The 24232-nt window shown below is 39.4% G+C and overlaps 1 protein-coding gene and 1 pseudogene across 4 annotated transcripts in view; one reads left to right on the forward strand and one right to left on the reverse strand.

Annotated features, from left to right (window-relative positions):
* Positions 1–24232, forward strand: part of SEC23A (SEC23 homolog A, COPII coat complex component) — a 71629-nt gene that overhangs the window by 42105 nt on the left and 5292 nt on the right. For 3 of the 4 annotated variants that reach the window (XM_054725583.1, XM_054725586.1, XM_054725595.1), the window contains 5 exons: positions 1929–2006; positions 14542–14703; positions 17529–17615; positions 20783–20938; positions 22629–22694. In XM_054725583.1, coding sequence (XP_054581558.1) covers positions 1929–2006; positions 14542–14703; positions 17529–17615; positions 20783–20938; positions 22629–22694 — 549 coding nt within the window. The remainder of the gene's footprint in view (positions 1–1928; positions 2007–14541; positions 14704–17528; positions 17616–20782; positions 20939–22628; positions 22695–24232) is intronic. The other variant, XM_054725590.1, reaches the window with a different exon arrangement.
* LOC103304660 (ras-related protein Rab-2B-like) lies at positions 10654–11251 on the reverse strand (annotated as a pseudogene).

The following is a 24232-nucleotide window of genomic DNA, read 5'->3' on the forward strand; positions in this document are numbered from 1 at the left end:
TCTTGTTGTAGTTAAGCCTTGATTGTTGTTGGTATCACTGGGAGGAATTGAGCTCCAGGCCAATTGGCTGTGAGGATCAGTTGTGTCTACGTTGGGAGAACTTCTGTGCTGGACATACCCTTATGAGGCAAGACTTGCTTCAGTGGGGCTTTGGTGCTCACTGAGTCTGCCCCTGGGTGTATTCCTTATAGATCTGAGAAGTTGTAATCTGGATGGTCCCACTCTAACCACTGTCGGTACACTGACTCTTGGCTCTCCAAGGAGGTGCTAATTTAGCCTCTGCCTGAGGCCACCCAGCAGGAGCTATGGAGAGATCTGCAGATTCCTCTTCGTTGTTTGGGGTTTGGAGGTGCCCAGATGAGGCCCAGCTGTGAAGCAATGTAGGCTGCTGTGGAGCTTTGGGGCTTTTTTTGAAGTTTTGGGGCTCTCTGACCCAGCTGCAGTTTGTTAGATTGCAAAAGGCCAGGCCATTCATATGCAAAATCCTCTGTGCACAGCTGGGGTGGGGTTGTAAATTGGGTGGGGCGGGGTCTCAGGGAATCAACAGGGCAGAGAAAACAGCAATGGCTGACCTTCAGCCCTGCCCTAAGTGGCCCCCGGGTCTCAGTGTCCCTTGGTAATCACTGCAAGCACCTCTGAGAGAAAGCCACCTTTGTGTTCCGGCCCGATGCCAGACAGTCCAGGTTCCCCCCCCCCCCCCCCCCCCCCCGTATGCGTCTGGGTCCCCAGAGTCTCACCCAGAACTGGAGTTCAGAGCCATCGGGAGCTTGTGTCTCCCTCCCGATTGAAAAAGACAATCTCGTCCTCAGTTGCCAGCCCTTTTTGCGCACATGCCTCTGTACTCTGTACTTTACTTCCACACCTCCTCTGAGTCTCAGTGTGCTTTTATCTTCCCTTCTAGCTGTAGAATTTCCACTCAGCCAGCCTTCCTGTGGTTCTGGATGATGTCCATTTTGTCTTTTAGTTGTAGTTTTGAAGTGGTTGTGCAAGGCAGCAAGTTCAGATGTTTACCTATGCCACCATCTTGATTTCTCTCCCTAATGTTTTATTTTAATAGAATCCTACGTACAATAGAAAATATGTATATTTAATATAATTTGATTTGTTGTTCTGAATAATGCCTGACATATTGGCTTTTTCACATCTTTTCAAGGTATTAGATATTCTAGGTCAGCACTATCCAAGAGAACTTTCTGCAGTGGTGAAAATACCTATAGTTTGCATTGTTTATATGGAACTATTACCCACATGTTGCTATAGAGCTCTTCCAATACAGAGGTGGGCAAAAGTGGGTTTATAGTTGTGAGTATGCGAAACAATATATCCTTGTGTTACTTATTAATTACTGTGTTATTTATTTTTATTACAACTATAAACCTATTTTTGCCCACCCCTGTATGGCTAGTGCAACTGAGGAACTGAATTTTTTAAAAATTTTAATTACTTTAAGTTACCACATGTAGCTAGTGACTATCATATTGGACAGTAAAGATTATTATCTTAATCTATAAGTTTCACCAGTGAAGTATAATTAGGAAACATTGGAGTCTGCCATACTCTTATTTCCAGATAGCAAGATTTGTTTTCTAAGGATTGGCTTTACAACTATAGCATTTCTATCCTTTGGATAACAGTGGGTCTGAAGTGATTTTCCTGGAAGCCAAAAATGTGATCAAATCAATTATGCCTTTTTATATGCCCTATAAGGCATAGATAAACACATGAATGATATAGTACTTCTGAAATTCAAATACATTCCTTTGGTTGTAATAAGTCTTTTAGTAAGTCTATAAGCAATATTCCAAATTTAGCCTATATCAAATGTCTGCCTCCTAAAGGATAATAGCTTTTTAAAATAGAATATATATAGGCTACAGTTTTAATTCTAGGCCAGGAATTATGTTACTAACATGTTTTATTTGATTTAGTGTCAGAAATTTGGAGAGTATCACAAAGATGATCCAAGTTCCTTCAGATTTTCAGAAACTTTCTCCCTTTATCCACAGGTGAGTAAATAAAAGGTCTGTGTTTTTTGTGTTGATAATAGTGTTGGGTCTCACTTTCCTTATTGACTTTTATTACTCAACTTACAAAGCCTATTGTATTGGGTTATTCTTTTGGTTAGGTAAGTTTTGGGATAGCTAAGAAATGTGCTGTGACTAGTCAGTGAAAAAAAGTATATAGTATTTTTATGTTTCCCTTGGAAATAGTCATTTATTTGTGGTGAATAGAAATCTACACAAGAACCCTATTATGGAATAGAATTAGAGGTAGATATAAGGAGTCTAATTACAGAGGTACCAAAAGAACTTCACCTGAAGTGGTTCAACCAATCAACTAGTCTTACAGCATGGTATTAGCACCCAAGAACAGTTTTATGGAGATATACCAGATAAATAGAAAAGAAGCTAATTTGATTTATCTTACAGAAGCTTTTCATTTGGGCAGTGGAATCTATCCCTCTATCTATTGTGTTGATAGATATTTTTAAAAGTCTAGGTTATTTATATGAGTAACATAACATTTCTTCAACTAAGTACTATGTGCACGGAACTTTAGGAAAATAAAGATGACTGATTTGGGTCCCATTTTTTTTATACTTCTAAAATAATTATTTTTCATTGACATGACAATCAACGTTGATACTAACATTTTAATAATTAAAGTAGGAGTATAACAGTTTGCAGCCAGGAAGGGCATAGGATCCCTTGAAAAAAGTAAAATTAAGGATCTGGGCACGTGAGTCTGCCAGACCTCTGAGCTGAGAGGGTCAGAGGGAACCCGCACAGCACCAAGCCGCGTCCCTGGGGACAGGCACAGTGTCTGACTGTGGAAAGAAGGGCCACAGGACTGCTGGTGGCACAGGATTCTAGAACTGGGTCCTTAGTCACAAAAGGCTGAACCCAGAGGGTGAAGCCTAAAGGGCTGGCCAGACAGCACAGCACTGGCAGGAGAGGAGCATGCAGAGACCCAGTCTTTCCCCTCTCTGTGGCCTGAGCCTTTCTTCACTGAACCTAGTTCATAGGACCTTTCGGATACAGACACTTACCCATGGCTGAGGTGAGGGAGAAGGTGCGGACTCTTGGAGTCTGGGGAGAGTGGAGGGTCCCAGGAGAAGTGGCAGCGAGTCTGGCGCTGAGTCATACCTGAGCCCAGGATCTGGGCAGCCATTTTGTCCTAAAGAGATAGCCCCTCCCTCCAGTTTCCAGGCAACCAATACAGCCACACCCAGATCCTACCCTGAATGGCACAAAGGATTAAAAAAAAATCTAAATTGTCCCTGAGTGTCCAAAAGGACTGGCCTAAAGACAGTACAGAAGAGTGGGATCTTAAGCCAGCCACTTAAGGAACGACACTTTTTCATTTTTATTATTATTTTACCTCTTTTTTTTCTTCTTTTTCCTTTCTTTCCCTGTTTTTATTTGTTGCTTTATTTTCTATTTCTTTTTGCATTATTTTTCCATCACTCTATTTTATTTTATTTTTATTTGCTATGTTTTATTTTTTATACCATTTTTGAAATCAAATTTTTTTGTAAATTTATTATTATTACCGGAGACCCAGTGCACGAAATTCATGCACCGGAGGAGTGTGTGTCCCGCAGCCCAGCCTGCACTCTCTCCAATCTGGGACCCCTTGAGGGATGTCTGACTGCCCGTTTAGGCCTGATCGGGCCTAACTGCCTTCCCCTGTAGGCCTGCTCCCACCCCAAACTGCCCTCCCCTGCAGGCCTGGTTCCCCCCAGCTGCCCTCCTCTGCAGGCCTGGTCCCCTCCAACTGCTCTCCCCTGCAGGCCTGGATCCCCCCCAACTGCCCTTTCCTGCAGGCCCAGTCGCCCCCAACTTCCCTCCTCTGCCGGTTTGGTCACCGCTAACTGCCCTCCCCTGCTGGTCATCTTGTGGCGGCATCTTGTGTCCACATGGGGGCAGCCATTTTTGACCATATTGGGGTAGCCATCTTTTGTGTTGGAGTGACGCTCAATTTGCATATTACTCTTTTATTAGATAGGATTATTACTAGAGGCCTGTTGCATGAAGATTTGTGCAATAGGTGTTCCTTCCCTTGGCTAACGGCACTGGTTTTCCTCCGGCACCCGGGACCCGGGCCACAGCAGTGCCAAGCCTGCAGCCTTCAGGCTTGTCTCTGGCCCTGGGAGGAGCCTTTAGTCTTCGCTCCATGCCTGCATATGCAAATCAACCACCATCTTTGGTGGGTTAATTTGCATACTCACTCCTGATTGGTTGGTGGGCGTAGCGGAGGTACGGTCAATTTACATGTTTGTCTATTATTAGGTAAGATTATTTTCTTCTCATTCTCTTTCTCCTTATCCACCCATCTCCTTTCTACTTCCTCTACACTGAACTGAGGACCTCCCCATATTCATCCAATTCTATTTTTTTAAATATCATTTTATTGATTTCAGAGAGGAAGGGAGAAGCAAAGACAGGTAGAAACATCAATGATGAGAGAGAATCATTGATCGGCTGCCTCCTGTACGTCCCCCACTGGGGATCAAGCCCGCAACCCATGCATGTGCCCTTGATCGGAATCGAACCTGGGTCCCTTCAGTCCACAGGAAGATGCTCTATCCACTGAGCCAAACTGGCTAGGGCTATTCATCCAATTCTTAACTTTATTTTCTGTATATAAGCTCAGCCTCTACAGATTCTGCCCCCACCCTCTTTGCTGGGTGTTTGGTGTTTGTATTTTCTTTGGTTTATCTATTGGTTCTGTGGTGTTTTCCATATATATATATGACCCCACTATAAGTAACCACCTGAGAAAAGAGAATTAGGGGAGAGAAAAGAGAGCACAAATGATATCAAAGAGAGAGAAAAAGATAAGAGAGAAAAGAAAAAGAATATATATATATATATATATATGTGTGTATGTATGTATATATGTATATGTATATATGTGTATGTATATATTTCCATATATATACATATATACATATATATATATGTGTGTGTATATATATATATATATATATATATATTCTTTTTCTTTTCTCTCTTATCTTTTTCTCTCTCTTTGATATCATTTGTGCTCTCTTTTCTCTCCCCTAATTCTCTTTTCTCAGGTGGTTACTTATAGTGGGGTCATAGGTGTCATAAGTATATTTGTGCTTTGTTCCCTTTCTGTTGTGTCTTGTCGAGGTGAATTTTATCCTGTCTGGCCAGGAGCTAGAGAGCGAGCCACATTAACCAGACACCTGGAGAGGGAACTCCATCCACAAACGGGTCAATAACACCACAGACGCAACTACAGAGGCAGGAAGAAGGCAGCAGTGAGGGAGAGAGCGTGAGTGAGTGAGGGAGCAAAAGAGGAGTGTGTGGTCATGTAGGGTGTGTGTGTGTGTGTATGTGAGTAAGGCACAATTAGATCCCACAGGACCTTTAGGGGCAGGGTAACCAGGCTCACCTAACTAGGCAGCCTCTGCTACCATTGCAAACAGTACTGGGAGGCCAGCACTTCCTCAGAGGCCCGCCTTTTTGAAGGGAAGAGCTGCTGTAACTGGGAGCCCAGCCTCACCTCCACCCAGGGTGCCCTCAGAGAACACCTGGGATGCTACAGCCACCCCTGCCAGGGACCTGCTACCTCAGCTGTGGTCCCACAGTCAACGAGTCTCCAGCCACACTGGGCGCAGGCTCCTGTGAATTCTGAAGCAGGGTTCACTCTGACCAGCCTGCTTTAGCCCAGGCTGCAACCACACAAGCAGCAGACAGGTGAGCAGCCTGCTCCCGCAAGCAGCCCGCCCCAGGCCTAAGAGCAGCCACCTTACATGGCCTGTCCCTGTCCAAGGAGCAGCAGCTGTGTAAGTGGTCCCCCGTCCGAGGAGCAGCAACGCCCCATCCGAGGAGCAGCAGCCACAAGACCAGGCACAAAAAATAAAAATGGCTACAAACAATTACCTTTAAATAATAACTTTAGACATAAATGGACTAAATGCTCCAATCAAAAGACATCAAGTGGCTGAATGGTTAAAAAAAAAAAAATGACCCATATATATGCTGTCTACAAGAGACCGACCTCAGAACAAGGAACTCACACAGACTGAAAGTGAAGGGATGGAAAAATATCTTTCAGGCAAATAAAAATGAAAAAGAAGCTGGGGTAGCAATACTTATATCTGACAAAATAGACCTCCAAGTGAAGGCCATAACAAGAGATATAGGAGGCCATTTCATAATATTAAAGGATTGATACAACAACAGGATATAACCCTGATGAACTTATATGCATCCAATGCAGGAGCACCTAAATACATTTAAAAAATCATGGAAGATATCAAGGGAGAGATCGACAAAAATACAATCATAGTAGGGGACTTTAATACACCACTGACATCACTGGATGAATCCTCTAGACAAAAAAAATCATAAAAGAAACAGCAATCCTAAATGACTCACTAGATCAGATGGACTTAATTGGCAACTTCAGATCATTTCACCCCAAAGCCATGGAATATACGTTCTTAAGTGCACACGGGACATTTTTAAAAATAGACCACATATTGGGTCAAAAGCAAAGTCTCCTCAAATTCAGGAAGATTGAAATCACATCAATCATTCTCTCATACCACAATAGCCTAATATTAGAAATAAACTACAATAAAAACAGCCCAAAAAATTCAAATACTTGCAAGTTGAATAGCATGCTATTAAACAGTGATTGGGTTACCAAAGAGATCAAAGAAGAAATTAAAAACATCCTGGAAACTAATGACAATGAAAACATAATCCAAAATCTATGGGACACAATGAAAGCAGTCCTGAGTGGGAAGTTTATAGTGCTACAGGGCTACCTCAAAAAACAAGAAAAAATGGTAATAAAATATCTAACTTCACAACTCAAAAATTAGAAGGAGAGCAACAAGAAAAGTCCAGTATGAGCAGAAGGAAGGAGATAATAAAGATCACAGCAGAAATAAATGCCATAGAGACAAAAAAAAAATACAAAAGATCAATGAAACCAAGAGCTGGTTCTTTGAAATGATAAACAAGATTGATGAACCTCTAGCCAGGCTCACCAAGAAGCAAACAGCGAGGACCCAAATAAACAAAATCAGAAATGAAAGGTGAAATAACAACAGACTCCACAGAAATAGAAAGGATTGTTAAAAAATACTACGAACAACTCTATTCTAACAAACTGGACAATCTGGAGGAAATGGACATATTCCTAGAAAAATACAACGTTCCAAAACTCAATCAGGATGATTCTAAAAATCTCAATAGGCCTTTAACTTTGGAAGAAATTGAAGCAGTCATCAAAAAGCTTCAGCAAACAAAAGCCCGGGGCCAGACGGCTTCATAGGGGAGTTTTATCAATCATTCAAGGAAGAACTAAAACGTATCCTCTTCAGACTATTTAAAAAAATTCAAGAGGAAGGAACCCTTCCAAGCTCATTCTATGAAGCCAGCATCACCCTAATACCAAAACCAGATAAAGACAACACAATGAAAGAGAATTACAGGCCAATATCCCTCATTAACATAGATGCCAAAATCCTCAACAAAATTCTAGTAAATCGGATCCAGCAATACATCAGAAAGATCATACACCATGACCAAGTAGGATTTATCCCAGGGATACAAGGATGTTACAATATCTGCAAATCAATAAACGTGATACATCACATAAATACATTGAGAGATAAAAATCACAGTCATATGAATTGGTGCAGAAAAAGCATTTGACAAAATCCAACACCCTTTCTTGATAAAAACTCAGCAAGGTGGGAGTAGAAGGACCATGCTTCAACATAATAAGCCATATATGACAAACCCAGAGCCAACATCATACTCAATGGGCAAAAACTAAAACCATGTCCCCTAAGAACAGGAAGAAGAAAGGGATGCCTACTCTCACCACTCTTGTTCAACATAGAACTGGCAGTACTAGCCATTGCGATCAGAAAAGAAGAAGAAATAAAAGGCATCCAAATCAGAAAACAAGAAATAAAACTGTCCTTATTCACAGATGACATGATACTGTACAAAGAAAACCCTAAAGACTCCTTCAAAAATTATTAGATTTAATAAATGAATTTGGCAATGTAGCAGGAACAATGCCAAGAAATCTATGGCATTTCTATACACGAATAATGAACTTACAGAAAGAGAGACTAAAAAAGCAATCCCATTTACCATCGCACCAAAAAATTAAGATACCTAGGAATAAACTTAACTAAGGAGGTAAAAGTCCTATACATGGAAAAGTATAGGACACTGAAGAAAAAAAAAATAGAGGAATATATAAACAGATGGAAGAACATACCATGTTTATGGATTGGTAGAATCAACATAATTAAAATGTGCATACTACCCAATGCAATCTGTAGATTCAATGCACTCCCCATTAAAATACCAATGGCGTATTTCACAGACCTAGAAAGAACTTTCCAAAAATTCATCTGGAATAATAAAAGACCCCGAATTACTGCAGCAATCCTGAGAAAGAAGAACAAAGTAGGTGGGATCTCAATACCAGATATAAAGCTCTATTACAAAGCCACTGTTCTCAGAACAGCCTGGTACTGGCACAAGAACAGAAATATAGACCAATGGAATAGAATAGAGAACCCAGAAATCGACCAATGCCACTATGCTCAATTAATATTTGACAAAGGAGGCTTGAACATACATTGGAGTCAATTCAGTCTCTTCAATAAATGGTGTTGGGAAAATTGGACAGATACATGCAAAAAAAAAAAAAAAAAAAGAAACTAGACCACCAACTTATGCCATACACAAAAATAAACTCAAAATGGATAAAGGACTGCCCTCACTGGTTTGGCTCAGTGGATAGAGCGTCAGTCTTCGGACTGAAAGGTCCCAGGTTTGATTCCGGTCAAGGGCATGTACCGTGGTTGCGGGCACATCCTCAGTAGGAGGTGTGCAGGAGGTAGCTGATCAATGTTTCTCTCTCATTGATGTTTCTAACTCTCTATCCCCCTCCCTTCCTCTCTGTAAAAAGTCAATAAAATATATATTTTTAAAAATGGATAAAGGACTTAAACATAAGACGGGAAACCATAAAAATACTAGAGGAATCCACAGGCAGCAAAATCCCAGACATATGCCGAAACATTTTCTTCACTGATACTTCTAGGGCAGTGGTCGGCAAACTCATTATTCAACAGAGCCAAATATCAACAGTACAACAATTGAAATTTCTTTTGATATCCAAATTATTTAAACTTAAACTTCTTCTAATGCCACTTCTTCAAAATAGACTCTCCTAGGCCATTGTATTTTGTGGAAGAGCCACACTCAAGGGGCCAAAGAGCCGCATGTGGATTGCTAGCTGCAGTTTGCCGACCATGGTCCTAGGGCAATGGAAACTAAAGAGAAAATAAACAAATGGGACTAGATCAAAATAAAAAGCTTTTGCACACCAAAAGAAACCATCAATAAAACAACAAGAAAGCCCACTGCATGGGAGAACATATTTACCAATGTTATCACCAATAAGGGCTTAATCTCCAACATTTACAGGGAACTCATACAACTTAACAAAAGGAAGATAACAACCCAATCAAAAAATGGCAATGGACCTAAATATATACTTTTCGAAAGAAGATAAAAGGAAGGCCAAGAGGCATATGAAAACATGCTCAGTCACTAATCATCCGAGAGATGCAAATAAAAATGACAATGAGATACCATCTCACACTTGTCAGAATGGCTATCATCAACAAATCAACAAAAGATATGTGCTGGTGAGGATGCAGAGAAAATTGAACCCTTGTGCACTGCTGGTGGGAATGCAGACTGGTGCAGCCACTGTGGAAGACAGTATGGAGTTTCCTCAAAAAACTAAAAACGGAACTCCCATTTGACCCAGTGATCCCACTTCTAGGAATATATTTTAAGAAACCAGAAACACCCATTAGAAAGGATATATGCAACCCTATGTTCATAGCAGCACTATTCACCATTGCTAAGATTTGGAAACAGCCTAAGTGCTTATCAGCAGATGAGTGGATTAGAAAACTGTGGTACATCTACACAATGGAATACTACGCTGCAGTAATAAAAAAGGAGTTCTTACTATTTGCAACAGCATGGAATGAAAATGAAAAGCATTATGCTAAATGAAATAAGCCAGTCAGAGAAAGATAAATATCACATGATCTCACTCATTTATGGAATATAATGAACAATATAAACTGATGAAGAAAAATAGATCCAGACACAGAGAAACATCGATCAGACCATCAAACCTCAGAGGGAAGGTAGGGGTGGGTGGGAGTAAGGGGGGGAAGATCAACCAAAGGACTTGTATGCATGCATATAAATAAGCCTAACCAATGGACACAGACAACAGCGGGGTGAGGGCATGAATGGGGGCGATGTGGGGATAATGGGGGAATAAGGACACATATGTAACACCTTGATCAATAAAGAAATTTTTAAAAAACAAAGTAGGAGTATAAAAAGAGCCCTAATCTATAAGGAATGCTCACATCCCTGAAGAAGGGACAGGTCAGTAAGGGCCCAAATTTTCCCGTCTTTAAGTGGAAAGGAATAACATCACACCTTCAAAAGAGGCTTTTCCCAGACAAAGTTAGTAAGACCTCTGTAAGCCTATTGATCTGAAGCTGTTCCTGGAAGAAAAAAAAACACGCTTGTCCAGGTGAGATATTCAGCAGCAGTCAGAGTTGGACTCTATGTCACCAGAGTTCCACTGGGAGGCGATGGGTGCCACTGATGTTGAAATACACTGTTGAGGACCAATCTTGATGCCATTTGCCTCTCATTTTGGACATCAAATAAACCCTGCTGGATCTTCCTATATGTTTCTTTGGCTGTGTTAATGAAGGCCTCTTCAACATTGCAGGCTGTTTTGGCTGAAGTTTCCATGAATATATGTTTATGCTCTCGAGCAAAGGTCTCCTCTTCTTCTTGCTTCCCATCCCTGTGGGACTCTCAGTCACTCTTATTCCCAACATGATAACCATGTTGGAATTAGAGTGCTGCCGGGCATCCTCTAACCATGAGGTCAGTAGGTTGAAGGTTTCACGTCTTGTAATGTCGTACACCAGCAATGCTCCAGCTACTCCCCTGTAGTAGGAATGGGTGATAGAATGGAAGGATTCTTGCCCAGCCGTATTCCAGATTTGCAGTTTGATTTGTTTTCCATCAATGTTGACCATACGGCCCCCAAACTCCACACCTATGGTGAGGTTGTGGACAGGCTGGAACTGCTTGTCTGTAAACTGCAAGAGGAGACATGACTTCCCCACACCTAAAAGAGGCAGACACACATTCTAGCCTTCATGTGGCCTGGGAGCAGTCGTGGATCTCATTTTTAAGGAGCTCTCAATCTGAAGGGTGAGATCGCAGAACTGAAAACGAGAAATGGTATGAGAGATATATAGAATTTAAAGGAAACTGGAAAGAATCTTTCCAAATGGGCGGTTAGTTACATATTTATGTTTTTTTTTAATTTATTATTTTTTAAATAAATCTTTATTGTTCAGATTATTACAATTGTTTCTCCTTTTTCCCCCCATATCTCCCCACCACCTGGTTCCCACCCCCCCTCCCCTTATCTCCCCGCCCCCCCCCCGTTGTCCTTATCCATAGGTGTATGATTTTTGTCCAGTCTCTTCCCGTACCCCCCCACACAGACACCCCTTTCCCCCTGAGAATTATCAATCCACTCCTATTCTATGCCCCTGATTCTATTATGTTCACCAGTTTATTCTGTTCCTCAGATTTTTAATTCACTTGATTTTTAGGATCACTTGTTGATAGATATGTATTTGTTGCTCATAATTTTTATCTTTACTTTTTTCTTCTTCTTCCTCTTTTTAAAGAATACCTTTCAGCATTTCATATAATACTGGTTTGGTGGTGATGAACTCCTTTAGCTTTTTCTTATCTGTGAAGCTCTTTATCTGCCCTTCAATTCTGAATGATAACTTTTCTGGGTAGAGTAGTCTTGGTTGTAGGTTCTTGCTATTCATCACTTTGAATATTTCTTGCCATTCCTATCTGGCCTGCATAGTTTCTGTTGAGAAATCAGCTGACAGTCGTATGGGTGCTCCCTTGTAGGTAACTAACTGTTTTTCTCTTGCTGCTTGTAAGATTCTCTCTTTGTCTTTTGCCCTTGGCATTTTAATTATGATGTGTCTTGGTGTGGTCCTCTTTCGATTCCTCTTGTTTGGGGTTCTTGGATTCTTCTTTCTTTCCGCCTCTCTGGTTGGGTGTTTTTTTTCTTCCTCATATTCCAGATCTTTGGTTTGACTCTTTGGGTACGGTGGTCTACAGTTGAGTGTCTGTATATTCTTTATTTCAGACTGTGTATGCATAATTTCTGACTGGTCCTTTTCCATTTTTTTGGTATTCTCATTAAGGTCCTTGAAGGTCTCTTCAAGTTTCTCAGCGGTTTTTAGAAGATTCTTGAGTAACCTTATAAATGTGGTTCTGAACACTGTGTCGTCCATTAGTTTGCTTTCCTCCATCTCTCCTACTCGTGACCTACTTCGGTGTATCCGCATTTTGGCTGCCTCCCTGTGTTGATAGAGTGGCTTTGTGTGGTCAGTGACCTATAGGGGCCGGTAGCTCAGCTTCTCCAATCACTCTAGGTGGTCGCTCTTGGTACACCCCTTTGTGGGCTGAGTGGAAAGTCTTGGTGTAGTTAAAAGCCTTGATTGCTGTTGGTACACTGGGAGGAATTGACCTCCAGGCCAATTGGCTGTGAGGACCTGCTGTGTCTATAACGGAAGAATTGCTGTGCTGGAGACACAGTAGGGCTTTGGTGCTCACTGAGTCTGCCTCTTGAATGTGTCCCTTATGAGAGTGGTTGAAGTTATGTTTTTTGTGTTTTTTTTAAATCCTCACCCGAGTATATTTTTCCATTGATTTTCAGAGAGAGTGGAAGAGAGAGGGAAAGACAGAGAGAAGTAAAGATGTGAAACACATTGATTGGTTGCCTCCTGCAGGTGCCCTGACCAGGGTGTAGGCCGGGGAGGAACCTGCAACTAAGGTATGTGCCCCTGACTGGAATGGAACCCAGGACTCTTTGGTGTGCAGGCTGATGCTCTATCCACTGAACCAAACCTGCTAGGGCAGTTAGTTACATATTTATAGAAGAGGTGGCTTTTTTGCTCAGCCTGGAACGATGATTAATAGTAATAAGTAGAAATTCAAAATTTTGCTTATGAAAACTTTGTTTAAAGCCTCAACTTTTCAGAGCTCCTCTTACATTTTTTGAAAAATTTTTATTGATCTGTAACATAGAAACTCCATGTTTACAGAGAGAGACTTCTCTAAATTTCTGGTGAAGTTTTAAAGAACTGGGAAAAGGCAGAGTCCTCTTGTCTTAAGGCAGGCAAAAACCCTTGCTTGTGTTGGGAATTCTCAGGCCTCATCTCCATAGCAGACACTAATGGAAAAGGAAATGAGAGTATTAGCTTAAGCATTTGACTAAATTCACCCTTTCTTTTATCTCCCTACTTTACATCTTCTCTTTAGGCTTTTAGATTCTGAGAAATCTGGGCATCCCATCTTTTCCCCTCTTGTGGGAAACATAGACCAGAAGACCCAGAAAGACTTTCTGCTTTGGATTTTCAAAGCTGATGATCTAAAAGGTGACATAGACTAAATTTAATGGAGGTCTTTTTATCATTTACTCATTCCTATGAATAAACAGGAGTGGGTGAAATGGTAAGGGATGAGAGAACGGCTCAGTACATTAGGAAAAGGAATGAGAATTTCAGTGAGTGGCCTGTGTTGGGAGAAAGAAATGTGGAGTGAGTTTTTTTCAGGAGCAACATGTAGACACTTGAGGGCCGAAGGAAGGTAAGAGAAGTAACTGAAAGATAAATGGGTGGGAGTACTTTGGAACCGATCCTATTGATTGTATCAAAGACCCTTTGATTGTGTCAGAGGACAGTGGAGCTGTCCTTCATTCAGGTTTAACTCTCCCCCTTTCTGATATCTTTCATATGAAGAGTGAGTGGAAGGGGAAAGAATAAATGAAACGCTGTAGGGAATGTTACCTAGAGATAAGGAAGACCTTCAATATTAAGAAACAAGTGGGTGTATGTAAGTCTTTTTAAAAACCAGTGCAGACTCTTCCAGTGCAATTTGTGGGAGTTTCACAAAAAGCAGAAAATTTGTTAAGCTATTTTTATGTTCTCTTAGAGTATTGTGATGGTGTTAATAAATAATAATAGTAAAAAGCCCAGAGATGTGGTCAGAGAAATGAGGGATAAAAACAAAGAACGCTGATGTGCATCACCTGGCATCAGCCTCTGAAAAACTTAAATCTGAGCTAGAGGTTTTTGTCTCTAATTTTGTTTTTCTTTTGCGTCACCTCTTTTACTTTAATCTTTTAAATGTTGAATTACATTTTCAAGTAACTGATAAATATGAATAAGATTCTTAGGAATATAATTCTCAATGCTGTTATAATTTGTTTTATTGTGGTTTTAGTAGTTTAATCAAATGCTTTTTGTAACAGTAAATTCCTATTGCAATATTAAAATCATTAAAAAACTGTCTCACATGTTTTATCTTGTAGTTTATGTTTCACTTAAGAAGGTCTCCTTTCTTGCAAGTTTTTAACAATAGCCCTGATGAGAGTTCATACTATCGTCACCATTTTATGCGTCAAGACCTGACCCAGTCTCTAATCATGATTCAACCTATTCTGTATGCATATTCTTTTAGTGGACCACCAGAGGTAAGAGGGGCATAAAAATTCGTTTTGTTTTGGTGATGTGTGCCATTAGAAAGTAAAAACAACAAACGTTTTCTTGAAACACAGTACTAAACATAAGAATTTAATTCAAGAATAATTTTCAAGTTATTAATTTATTTAAAATATTAATATTGAAAAAATAAAAAAATATTTATGAATGCTTACCATGTGCTAGAGTCCATGCTAGGTCATATTAGGAAATCATTAAACAAATAATGAGACAGTGAGATAGAAGAGACTTTTAAGATCATTTTGTCCAGTCATTTAGTTGATCAAATTCTTTAGGGCTTATGATTTTTATATTTTTAACAATGTCTAGCAGTGATAATGATTCTAGAGTCTAGTTTATTCCAGAGTGTAGTGTCTTAACAAAACCTCTTGCTTTAATATCTCATTTTCCTCTAGTCTTTTTTGAATATAAGCTACAGTTGATTATATAGACATGTACTTAGAAAAGGGATAAAGCCATCCATTTAGTTTCCTTAACAAACTGTCCCACTTATTTTAACTTATCAAGTAAACAGTTTTTTCATCTTGTAGTTAAAATTGTCTGTTTTATCACGTAAACGTATGTTATGACCATATTTGAAAATAATACTTTAGGAAAGGTCAGTATAAAGAGGATACTTAAAATACTGATTGATTAATGATCCCTCATGAGGCCTTTATTTACTATTTTGTAAAAAAAAAAGTGGATAAAATGTTTTATTTTTTTACTATAATTGTTTTAGTATTTATCTCATAGTTCCTACTTTTTTTATGAAAATATGTTTTTAATGTTTACCTAACTATGTATTTGCTCTTGTAGTTCTTTGAATCAAGAGAGAAAGTTTAGAAATAACTTAAAAATTTCAGAGTAATATATGTAAATTGTAGACATTGGAAAAAGTAGAATAGTGTTTAGAAGAAAATCGGAACCCTATCATCTCTAGTACCTGCTTCTGTCAAGTTCCAGCCTTTCCATTTAGTCCATCAGTTCTATTAGCTTCATTTTCTTAGGCTTTGCTTTTGAGTTTTTCTCTTTTCTATCCTGCATTATCATATTTTCTCTCCATCTGGATTATTATTAACATAAACCTTAAAAGCACTCATAGTTGTTGACCAATGTCACTCCAATAAATTTAATTTAAAAATATGTTTTTATTGATTTCAGAGAGGAAGGGAGAGGGAGAGAGAGATGGAAACATCAATGATGAGAGAGAATCATTGATTAGCTGCCTCCTATACGCCCCTTTCCCCTCTACCCCCTTGAGGGTCAAGCCAGCAACCAGGTGGGAATGGAAGTATGACCTCCTGGTTCATAGGTTGAGGTTCAACTACTGACCCATGCCGGTCAGGCATAAATTTAATTTTTAAAAAAAGGCATTCATGTTAAAACAAACAAAAACCCCCGACTTGTTATTTTTTTCTAATTGACACCCCATCTCCTTGGTTCTGGTCACAGCCAAATTCACAATTTACTTGTTGTCTATATTTTCTCACCTCATATTCTCTTCTCTTCCTGTATTAGTCAGACTCTTATCCCTAACATCATACTGAAACAACTCACAACATTACCCTACATCTTGCCAGAATTCTCCTAGTGAGGACTCCTTGCAAACCTTTTGCTCTAGGCTTCTCTGACACCTATAGTTACCTGCCAGGTTTCCTCCTACTTATGCCTGTTCCTTCTCAGGTTCCTTATGTTGTTGGCTTCTCCCTTTCAGACCTCTAAGTTCTGCTCCAGGACTCTGGCTTCTTCTCTGTCTTCCCTCTCTCTGTGATGCAGTCTAATCTCATAGGTTTAATTAGCATCTTCATGCATGTGATATCTAAATTTATGTCATTAGTACAGGCCACTCCCTTTCATTTCATAACCCCTACTTATAGTCTCCTCCAAATTTTCTCTATCCCAAGCTTTTCCCCTCTTACTCAGTGGTGCCATCATCAAGCTTGAGTCATCCTCGATTTCTTGTTCTTTTTTTAAAATTTTTTTATTGATTAAGGTATCACATATTTGTCCTCATCCCCCCATTCCCATCCCACACCCCTCCCCTGTTGTCCTTAACCACTGGTTAGGCTCATATGCATGCACACAAGTCCTTTGGTTGATCTCTCCCCAATATCCCCACCCTCCCCTACCTTCCCTCTGAGGCCCGACAGTCTGATCCATTCCTCCTTGTTTCTGGGTCTGTTCTTGTTCATCAGTCTATGTTGTTCATCATTTCCCCTAGATGAGTGAGATCATGTGCTACTAGAAATACACTAATAAGAACTGAAAGTGAGACAAGCAGTAATGGTTATGCTGAAAGGCAAATGAATCAGTCTGTAGTGAGTTTCTTTCTGGGCCAACAGTTCTTTTGAGACCCAATTTCAATGTCAAACAGTTCCTTATGTGCACATGTCAGCAATGATATTTCAGTTCTGGATGGTGGACAAATGGTGGTAATGCAGGTTCGACCCTCTCTGGTTTGGTCCTGGGCAACCTGCAGTGATGCACAGCTGCTGACTGCTAGTATGGCAAGGCCACGTCAGCGTCTTCCATCTCTGGACTGCTTCTTTCCTGTCTTCATGGCTGGAGTAGTTCTGTCGATTCCTCTCTGTTGCCGGTTGATTTCTTCTTTACTCATATTTCAATTGTTAACCTCAGCTTAGAGATTTCTGAGAAAATAAAGTTAAAATATGCCATGAGAATTCATAATAGCAAAAGGTTTTAAATAATATGATACAAATTTAAAACTTAAAAAATTTAAATTGATCCTGGAAAGATCTTGTGTGTTTTTAATTTATTTTTCCTTCTTCCTCCTTTCTCATTTTGTTCACCTTAGCCGGTTCTTCTTGATAGCAGCAGCATTCTTGCAGATCGTATTCTTCTGATGGACACATTCTTCCAGATTTTGATTTATCATGGTGAGGTAAGATTCCATGACATTTAAAGCTGTGTACATAGGTGCAGTAGTCTTTTTCCTTTCACTATATAGCTAGTGTTTTCCACTATGATAAACTTTTATTTCCATTTCTATAAAATATGTATAAAATGTGGTTCTTCCTACTTCATTTGCAGTTGACTCACCTGTGATAATTTTATCTTTTTGTCCACACATGATTAGACAAATCTATATTAATAATAGCTTAAGTGGTCATCATGCCCTCACACATCACACCCTAAAGTCATCACAAGATGGCCATCACAAGTTGGCTGCATGCGCAGGGAAGGCGGGGCCTGACAGAGGAGGCGGGTTGTGGCAGGAGAGGGCAGTTGGGGGCAATCAGGCTTGCAGGGGAGGGCAGTTGGGGGCAATCAGGCCAGCAGGGGAGGGCAGTTGTGAGCAATCAGGCCGGCAGGAGAGGGCAGTTGTGGGCGATCTGGCTGGCAGGGGAGGGCAGTTGGGGGTGACAAAGCTGGCAGGAGAAGGCAGTTGGGGACTATCAGGCCAGCAGGGGAGAGCAGTTGGGGGCAATCAGGCTGGCTGGGGAGGGCAGTTGTGGGCGATCTGGCTGGCAGGAGAGGGCAGTTGGAGACGATCAGGGCAGCAGGGGAGGGCAGTTGTGGGTGATCAGGCCATCAGGGGAGTGGTTAGTGGGCAATCAGGCTGGCAGGCAGAAGTGGTTAGGGGCAATCAGGCAGGCAGGCAGGCAGGCGAGTGGTTAGGAGCCAGCGGTCCCGGATTGTGAGAGGAATGTCCGACTGCCAGTTTAGGATGACATCCCCTGAAGGATCCCATATTGGAGAGGGTGCAGGCCGGGCTGAGGGACAACACCCCCACCCCCACCCCCCGTGCACGAATTTCATACACTGCGCCTCTAGTAGATTTATAAGAAGCATAATGTTGTGAAAGTAAAAGCACTGATATTTACATAGGCAGATCATACTTTTAGGTTTTACCAAAAGACATTAAGAGGGGAAGGAAGAATCAGCCTTTGTCAGTGGGCAGACTTTCCTTTTCATTATTTCATGTAATCATTTAAAATGTTCTTTTTTAAAACATAGTTTTAATTCTTATTTTTTTAAATATATTTTTATTGATTTCAGAGAGGAAGGGAGAGGGAGAGAGAGATAGAAACATCAATAATGAGAGAGAATCATTGATTGGCCCTTGACTGGAATTGAACCTAGGACCTTTCAGTCTGCAGGCTGATGCTGTATCCATTGAGTCAAACCAGCTAGGGCATAAAATGTTCTTTTTTTTTTTTTTAAATCCTCACCCAAGGACATGCTTAGAGAGAGGAAGGGGGAGAGAGAGAGGGAGGGAAAGAAAAGCATTGATTGATTGCCTTCTGTATGTGTTCTGATTAGGTATCAAACCCAAAACCCAGGTATGTATCCTGACTAGAAATCGAACCAGCAACCTTTTGGTGCACTGGATGACCCTCAACTAACTGAGCCACTCTGGCTAGGTGTAATCATTTAAAATGTATTCCAGATGAAGTAGTTACTAGTAAGGGTTTTTGTATTTAAAGTGAAAGTGAGTTTATTAGTGAAGCAGTGAGACAGACAACTCCATAGATGAAGCAGCACCCTTTTAACTGAAGTGTTTAAACAATAATCCACATGATCTTGAAAACTCATTGAAAGCCTAAGTGAATTAAAATTTATAACTTCACTTAATTGGAATGGTAAATGATTGAAAAGAGCAGAATATTTGAGTAGCCATTAAGGTACTGAGCAGAACTCTTAATTCATTCTTGCATTTATTCATCCAGCCAATATTTAAGTGCCTCCTCTGTATAAAAGAGCACTGTACCTGGGTGCTTTGAAAATAGACATTCTTTAGTCACAGACCCACACCCAAGCTTATAGTCTAATATTCTAATAATGTGTGCATTATCAGTCAGAATTTTTTAAAAATTGTAAATGATTTTTTATTTGCACTATAATAGCAAAGGCATTGCTTAAAATATCTTTTTAAATGATATTATTTGGGACTTTTAAAAGATTTAGGATTATTTTTAATTGATACCAGTTATTAACGCCCTTTATTATTATTATTTTTATGAGTTAACAAATAAATAGTTTATTCACCTTTTCTCCTACCTGTGGATGTTTTAGTGAATTCTGTTAACAACCCGTTTTCCATGTTTTTAATAACCTCACAGTTTTTTTTTGTTTTTTTTTTAATATACTTTTATTGATTTTAAAGAGGAAGGGAGAGGGAGAGAGAGATAGAAGCATCAATGATGAAGAGAATCCTTGATTGGCTGCCTCCTGCAAGCCCCTTACTGTGGATCGAGTCTGCAACTCAACCATGTGCCCTTGACCGGAATTGAACCAGGACCCTTCAGTCTGCAGGCCAATGCTCTATCCACTGAGCCAAACTGGCAAGGGCACAAACAGTTCTTAGTGCCTGCCTCCTGTCACTGGTTGGTCTAACAATTCACTGAGCAACATTATTATTTATTAATGTTCTTTACTTTTTAAGAATAATTCCTGTAATGTGATAGAACTAGGTTTTTGCATATTTCTTTGTGTTTTTTTAATAATATTCATATCTTCAAATCACTTGTTAATGTGCTTAAGGAAAAAATCATAAATGTAGATGATATAAAACTATAGAGTATGTTGACTGATTCAGTTAACTTAGAAACCAAGCCAGGTTTAAATTTTTGGATGATTTAATTTGGAGCCATTTACCTTAATGAAAGAATTGATTGAAATGCTCTTTTACAGGTATATTATCTTGATAATAGTATTGCTATTATTATTAAAGTTTTTATGTTTACTTGTCTTGCCAGAATGTAACTCCATTGGTAAAGACTTCATAATAATAGGTCATTTAGAAGTCTCTGGGAAATCTTCTGTAATAAAAACTTCCCTCATTTATCATAAGCTTAGGTAGATAGCTTTTAGTAACATTAATTTGATAAGTGTATTGTTTTAAAGGAGAAGAAATATCCTGATTATGTATCTATTTATTCAAGAACACTGAAATTCATATTCTTAGCTTTAAAAATAGAGATAAATGGAATAATCTATAATTTTCTTATTATCTGAAGATTATTTCTGTTGAAAAAAATGTCTTTAAAATTTTTTAGATACACAAGAAATTAAAAATAATATTTTTGTTAATTGTTTTAAAATAAGACCATAGCCCAATGGCGCAAGTCAGGATACCAGGACATGCCAGAATATGAAAATTTCCGCCACCTTCTGCAAGCCCCAGTAGATGATGCCCAGGAGATTCTTCACTCCAGGTTTCCAATGCCGAGATACATCGATACTGAACATGGGGGCAGCCAGGTAAGCACTGTTAATCTGTGTGTTTGTTTGTTGCTGCTTTTGCAATGAATTGTTCCTATTTGCCTTCTGACGTTAATTTGAATAGACTGGTCTACCAGGCAAATAGGAAGGAGAAGGTATCTAGAGTATGTATACTTACCTTTTGCCATAGTGTTGAGAGTAGAGCTATACGATTATTGACTAGTGGACTAATGCTGGCAGTTTCTCCCATTTCTGCCTCCAGCCCAGCTCCAATAACAGAGCCAGGTTAGTGTTATGGTGGTATGCCAGCTCCAGTTGAGCAAGAAGACATGGAGAGTGTGGGAAATAACTTAGTGTACTTTTCTTAAAGCTGTTATTTACTGATTAAGTCTGTGAATATGAAGTTTATGGTCACATAGTTTTCCTGTTTTCCTCATTCTATCATTCTAGTTTTCTAGAAAATGTCATGCAAAGGAAAGCATTATGGTATTAAAATAGGTTTTGTGGTTTTTTACAGTTACATGAGGATTAAATAAGATAACATGTACATATACGCATGGCCCTTTTGATCCTTTCAGAAGTCTAGGCTAGGACCCCTTAACTTACGTTATTAAAATACATTTTACTGTACTTATTTCAGTTATAATAAATTAGTTATAAATTGTTTTAATTAAAGTCTGTTTCATTTGCTTGTTAAAGGCAGTGATCATACTTTTTATTTTTGCTGCATTCCTATGCCTATTATTACAAAGTAGGTAGTAAATATCAATAACTGTTCTTCAGAAATAACAGTAATTATTATTAGCATTTTACTATATTCAGAAATATTAGCATTTTATATAGTAGCTACTGTATATTGAGAATTTGCAAAGCTAATAGTTAGAACTTTACACACCATTTCTCATTTGATCCTCCTAATAGTCCTTTTGTTATCTCTCTTATACAGATAATAAAATTGGGACTTGGGTTACTTGTGGCCCAGACAACATAGTAAATGTAGGAGTTGGGATTTGAATCTAGATGTTCTAACTGTAGAGCCAGTTGTCTTGTGTTAAACTGTTTACTTATAGATTAGAAAAAAAGATTTTGTATGGTACTAAGTTTCAAAAAATGTGACAGCCTGTGATTTTCCAATATAAAATAATCATTTATGACTGGTTCTCTCATTGATGTTTCACCGTGGCAGTGCTGTTTTCCTCTTTTATTCTGGCTTTTTCATGATGATAAGGCACAGTGGATAGATGGGTAAAATGTTGGGTAGTTTGTCTCATAGACTAACCTACAGTTTAAAAAGTTTGAGAGTTATTGTTTAAAGTAACAATATGTAGGTTTTCACAATTTTTATTTTTAGTTATTAATATTTCTTTTTATGATTTTTATTTTTATCATATTTTGGAATGTCAAACCTCTGATGATGTTTCAGACCAAGTGCTTAATAAATTTCATACTGACCTTGTCATAATTGTTGCACACATAATTTTTATATGCTGAGTTTTAGACTCAACAATTTATTATTTACTGTTGTTATGAATGTATGATTTGGAAAGAAGAGAGTATATTTATTATTTATTTGTAATGTATAGTGGCCTACATATTTCAAAATATAGTTCATTTTTTAAAAAGTTATATTTTAATAAAATTGATTTTAGATGGCATGATATATTTGTTCAACTTAATATTGACTAAACCTGTTTTTGATGGATAATGTTATGTCTTCTTTGCTTTCAAGGCCCGTTTTCTGCTTTCAAAAGTCAACCCTTCACAGACTCATAATAATATGTATGCCTGGGGACAGGTAAGTGTAAATAACAAATCTTGGAAGTTATTTCTTTCTGTATTTATAGTTTGTTATTTTCGTGAGAACTACATTTTCCCTATATTTGATAACAATTTCTGTTGGAAAAGCAATGAAAAAATAAGAGTAGGAAATAGAATTAGTATTTGGTGACACCATAGAAAATAAGAAAGTGACCATATCAAATAGATAGAACCCTTTCATATTCCAAATTTAGCACCACACCCTTGAGAAAAAAAGTGTATAACATAAGATAGAAGTGATTATTTATTTTAATTTTTTAATATATTTTTATTGATTTCAGAGAGGAAGGGAGAGGGAGTGAGAAAAGAAACATCATTGATGAGAGAGAATCATTGATTGGCTGCCTCCTGCATGCCCCACACTGGGGATGAGTCCTCAACCCAGGTATGTGCCCCCCAACCAGGAACCGAACCGTGATGTCCTGGTTTATAGGTTGATGTTCAAACACTGAGCCACACCATCTGGGCAGAAGTGATGATTTAAACTTACTGTTAGGCCATGACCCACAAAAGGCTACAACAGTAAGCCAGGAGAGGTCAGGGATTATAGCTGAGCAGGAGAGCCTGGAGGCCTGGAAATCATTATCAATATGTTTTAATTTGGTAAAAGTTTAACCTCTTGGTACATATATCAACATTTATCAAGTGTACAATAGGCAGGACTCGATATTTGTACTTGAGGGTACACAGCAGACATTGCTGCCTTTGAAGAGCCTATAATCTACTGAGGCCTGGTGCACAAAATTCATGCACTGGGGGAGAGGGGTTGTACCTCAGCCGGCCTGTGCCCTTTCACAGTCTGGGAGCCCCATGATTGATTGCCCTGCAGAGGGGGGCCCTGCCCATCTGCTACAGCGCCACCGGCCAGGTATCCTAGGCCTTCCTCTGCGGTTCTATCAATCGCAGGGCTCCATGATGGATCTCCCCAAAGAGGTAGGCCCTGCCCATCCTGCCAGGGCTCCACGATGGATCTCCCCCTAGAGGGATGCCCCGCCCACCTGACACAGCGCTGCCACCGCCTGCAGCAGAAGGGTGTGTGATCAGAAAAGGGGACATTTCCTTTTAGAATGGTTATTATTTCAGTAGGTGGAAATTACCTAAGGAAGGGAATTCTAGGTAGAGGGTAGTAAGGGCTAAGGTACAGAGTACATTTAGGCACAAATAGTAGAACATAAAAACTAGAAATGCATCGTACATCCAAATTTTGGAGGACCTTGAATGCCAGGCTGAGGACAGAGGAGATGAGTCTTCGTTAAGCAATAAAATGCTATTAGAGGTTTTTAGACAGAGGGGAAGTTTGAGTCTTAGAAAATATAGTCGCATGATGAGATTTATTGGGAGCAGCCTGTAGCTTGAAACTATATGTACTGCCCTATCTGGTTTTTCTCAGTGGTTAGAGCATCAGCCCGAGGACTTCATGAAGAATCTCCGGTTTGATTTTGGTCTAGGGCATGTACCTTGGTCGCAGGCTCAATCCCTAACCTGGGTGGGGGTGCATGCGGGAGGCAACCAATC

Source organism: Eptesicus fuscus, chromosome 2, assembly GCF_027574615.1.
Source record: "Eptesicus fuscus isolate TK198812 chromosome 2, DD_ASM_mEF_20220401, whole genome shotgun sequence".
Taxonomy (NCBI): Eukaryota; Metazoa; Chordata; class Mammalia; order Chiroptera; family Vespertilionidae; genus Eptesicus; species Eptesicus fuscus.